The sequence below is a fragment of the Lipotes vexillifer genome, unplaced genomic scaffold (genome assembly GCF_000442215.2).
Source record: "Lipotes vexillifer unplaced genomic scaffold, Lipotes_vexillifer_v1.1 scaffold126, whole genome shotgun sequence".
Lineage (NCBI taxonomy): Eukaryota > Metazoa > Chordata > Mammalia > Artiodactyla > Lipotidae > Lipotes > Lipotes vexillifer.
This window is the reverse complement of record NW_006778324.1, coordinates 608,621-612,392: the sequence shown is the minus strand read 5'-3', so window position 1 is coordinate 612,392 and position 3,772 is coordinate 608,621. Positions and strand designations below refer to the sequence as shown.

At 53.1% G+C, this 3,772-nt stretch overlaps 1 protein-coding gene across 2 annotated transcripts in view; it reads right to left on the bottom strand.

Annotated features, from left to right (window-relative positions):
- WSCD1 (WSC domain sialate O sulfotransferase 1) overlaps positions 1–3,772 on the bottom strand; it is a 43,580-nt gene that overhangs the window by 1,365 nt on the left and 38,443 nt on the right. For both annotated transcript variants that reach the window (XM_007451590.1, XM_007451589.1), the window contains 2 exons: positions 1,535–1,564; positions 1,270–1,440 (listed from right to left, as the gene is read on the bottom strand). In XM_007451590.1, coding sequence (XP_007451652.1) covers positions 1,270–1,440; positions 1,535–1,564 — 201 coding nt within the window. The remainder of the gene's footprint in view (positions 1–1,269; positions 1,441–1,534; positions 1,565–3,772) is intronic.

Here is a 3,772-nt window from a genome sequence, read left to right as displayed (position 1 = left end):
GGGGAGGGTTACTATCAGGCTGGGCTCTGAAGAGCTGCAAGCCCGTCTGGGAGCTGTGACCTCAGGTCCACCTTCCTCCAGCAGTTTGCTTGGAAACACACCAAGTTAAGATGAACGGGGACTGTGCGTTCCAAGAACTGGCTCTCTCTCTGGTGGACCTCGCCCTCTGGGACTGTCCCTGCGTGGCGAGAGCCCGGGGTCTCGGGCCTATGGGACATAGTGGAGTTAAAGACGACCAAGGCAGGGCCTCTCTGTCGAGAGGACCCTCGGTCCACCTTGATGTTGCCCTGGCAGCTCTGCTCATCCAGTCCGGGTAATGGGGGCCGAGCAGTGTGTGTGTGGCAGCTTCTGTGCCACCTAGTCAGATGAAGACGCTGTGCAGGCCGGGTTTCCTGTCCCAGGGCCTCCTACACAGCTACGTGAATGGGGTGCCTAACTGACGCTTCTTGTGTCTTGTGGGTGCAATCGCCGGCTTAACCAGTGACGTACAATGAGGCCACAGACGGGGCCGCTGCAATCTCTGGCAGGTGATCTGCTCCATGAGGTTTTTTTCCAGCAAATTTAGAAATTCGGTGGGTCTTTTTTTTAAGTGGGGAGAAGGGTGCAAATGTCAAGAATCACCCTAACAAAAATAGCTTCCATAATTGGGCTATTAAGACACCTAAAATGCTGTGGGAAGCATCTGCTTTCTCTAATCTTCACAACGACCCTATGAGGTGGGACCACCCTTGTTTTTAAGGTGAGAAAACCAAGGCTCAGAAGACAAGGTCTGCAGCTTGCCTGGGGTCACTGGGCTGGTAAGAGACCCAGGAGGGATCAGAGCTCAGCCTGCCTGCGTCGTCAAGGGGAGTCAGCAGGAGGGCAGGGCTGGCTGACGCTGGCTGCTCTAGAGGGAGGGTGATAGGGAAAGGCGGGGACACTCACCAGCCTCAGCTGATCCGGAGTCACACAGGGATGGAAGCACAAGCCTGCCCAGCCTCAGGCCCCGTGTCTCATCATGCCACCCACACTGCTGGACACAGCTGTATTCCTGATGGTTTCATTTTATATCACTCACTATCCTGACTTGTTGTGTCTCTTTAATTCATTGCCTAAAGGCTAGACTGTTCGTGCCTTGAGGGCAGAGACTGTGACCCCTGTAGCCTGGGCTCCTGGCGCCTTGCCCAGTGCCTGGCACACAGTAGGACTTCAGTAAGCGTGTATCAGCAGACTGACCCCACGAATAAAGTTGCAACCGTTCCCCCCACCCCGCCAGCCCCTTCTGCTCACCTTTGCTCTTCCAGTTACGATCAGCTGCGTAGCCCAGGTGCCCGGCGCATTTCCTGTTGAACTCGGCCACCAGGGACCTGTACGGGTTCCGGATCAGCAGGATGGCCGAGTCGAACATCTCAATCTCCCTCCTGCCACTCTCGTGGGTCTTCACGCAGATGGTGCGGCGGCCTGTACGGGTTCCGGATCAGCAGGATGGCCGAGTCGAACACCCCACCCCCCCCCCTGCCACTCTCGTGGGTCTTCACGCAGATGGTGCGGCGGCTCCTCCAGTGGTCCTTCTCGCCCTTGAACCCTGCCCGGGAGAAAGGCATCGTGGAGCCCCCGCTGCCACGGCAGCAGACAGGTCTGAACGCTAACCTGCACCCCTGAGGGAGAGCCGACATTGGGGGCACGGCAGAGGGCAGTGGAATGGCCTGTGGATGGCCGATAGGGCCTGACCCTGCCCAAGAGACAGTGAGGGCAGGAGGCATCTAAGTGGGGAAAGATGGCGTCTGCAAGAGAAAGAAGATAAGGTACCTCCTGTAGATCTCAGAAGTCAGGAGGCAGAGCCCGATCATGCCCTCTCTCTAGACACTGTAGTACATCCATTTGGGCATCTGCGTGGCTGTGTCACATGAGCATTGCAAATAACCCTGTGAGTTGACCACAGCGGCAGGCATAGCCAGATGAAGAGACTGAGGCTCAGAGTGGGTGTGTGACTTGCTGAAGATCACACAGCACCACAGCATCAGAGCCAGGGCTCTCTCCACGTGCCTTTGTGTGTCCCTGTGAGGCCTCCCCACAGAAGGGGCAGGATCCCCATCATCAGGCTAAAGGGCAGTCAGCAGCTGTGGCCCCACCCTCTGACCTTATGCCACAGTCCTACAATTGGGATCCAGTCTTGTATCCGCGGAGACTCTACCCATCCCTACACAGAGTCACACATTTATCAACAAGTATCATTGTGTGCCCGTTCTGTGTTGGACTTTACACTGGGGATAAAGGGGTACAACTCCGACCCTGTCTTTAAGCTTACAGTCTAGTGGGGGGATAGCCCAAGTGTAATACAGATCATAGGGGCTTATGGGAACAAAGAGTAAGGGGGACTAGTTTGGGAGTGTAGTGGGATGTCACAGAAGGCTTCCTGGAAAGATGTCCCCTGAACCTGGTCTCCTGGCCACATCTCAACGTAGCCCATGCCATCCAGCTCTGGCGACAAGCTCCAAAATTGCCCATGAGCTTGCCTCGGGCTCTTGGAAACATAAATGAGTCCCATCCCCCCACCCCCCTTCATGAATGGTTGGGAACTATTTGTATCTACAGCAAGTCTTTGATGCCTGGTAAATGCAAGTGTCCTTTGAGTCTGTAAGTCTGGGGTCACCAGCTGTAACTCAACACATGTTTCAAATTCATCTCTGCCACGGGCCAAACACCAAAAGTCGTTGCTTTGATTCATTCTGTCAAACAGCTGGGAAGCTCCAGGAAAGAATGAGTCAAACCATGAGCCAAGTAAACATGAGATCTGGTCTTTGACACCCTGAGGCCCAGGGTGCCTTTTGTACTGCCTTGGCCTATTTCAACAGGCACCACTTTTCCGCGTAACTCAGACCGTGCTCACCCGTGATGGTTTGGCATTTTGGCATTGGAGCTTCCTTGCGAATTTCACGTGTGTGCACGTGTGTGTGTGTGTGTGTGTGTGTGTGTGTGTGTGTGTGTGTGTGTATGACTGCTCTGACAGTGCTCTGAGGCCAGTGGCTACATCTAACCAGTCTCGTAAGGCTCAAAGATGCATCGGGGATCTCTAAAGCCATTCTGAGGCAGTGTCGACCCAATCCTTATTATGCGCAGCTATCGAGCCATTGGGCCACTTAGCCATTTGTAGACTGAGACAGCCAGCTGTTTGAATAAGGTAAAGGCCTTCTTTCTAGATGAATACGGTGGGTAGCTGCAGCCTGTACACATTAGGTGGTTCCCAGGGGACTAGGCCAGAGTGGGCAGGTCCATGTGCCTCACCTGGCCGCTTCACCTGTAGCTGCCATAACGCTCAAGACTCCCAGGGGTGATGAAACTGGGTTATATGGACACCCTTGGCTTTTTCCCAACCAGACCAAGATTGCTGTGGGTGATTCTGGAACCCGCTGCCCACCTCAGGAAGTCTGTGTTTTCTCTAGGATGTTAGATAGCATCCTCTTTTCCTCAACCAAACTCTAAGAATCCCAGAGAAACTGTTGTTAACACTTGACAACAGAGAAATATATTTCACCAAATATAGATCCCACTTGGCTTATCCGAGGTTCTTAGTCTTAAACAGTGCACAGATTTGAGCCATTTTAAAGTTCATTTACTTGACATAATAAGGCCTCTTATCTCTACAAGAGAAATAGAAATCATTAAACTCTGGAAGATTTTTGGGCCTCGTTTTAAAAAATCGTATTTTTTTTTTTTTTTTTTTTTTTGCGGTAGGCGGGCCTCTCACTGTTGTGGCCTCTCCCATTGTGGAGCACAGGCTCTGGATGCACAG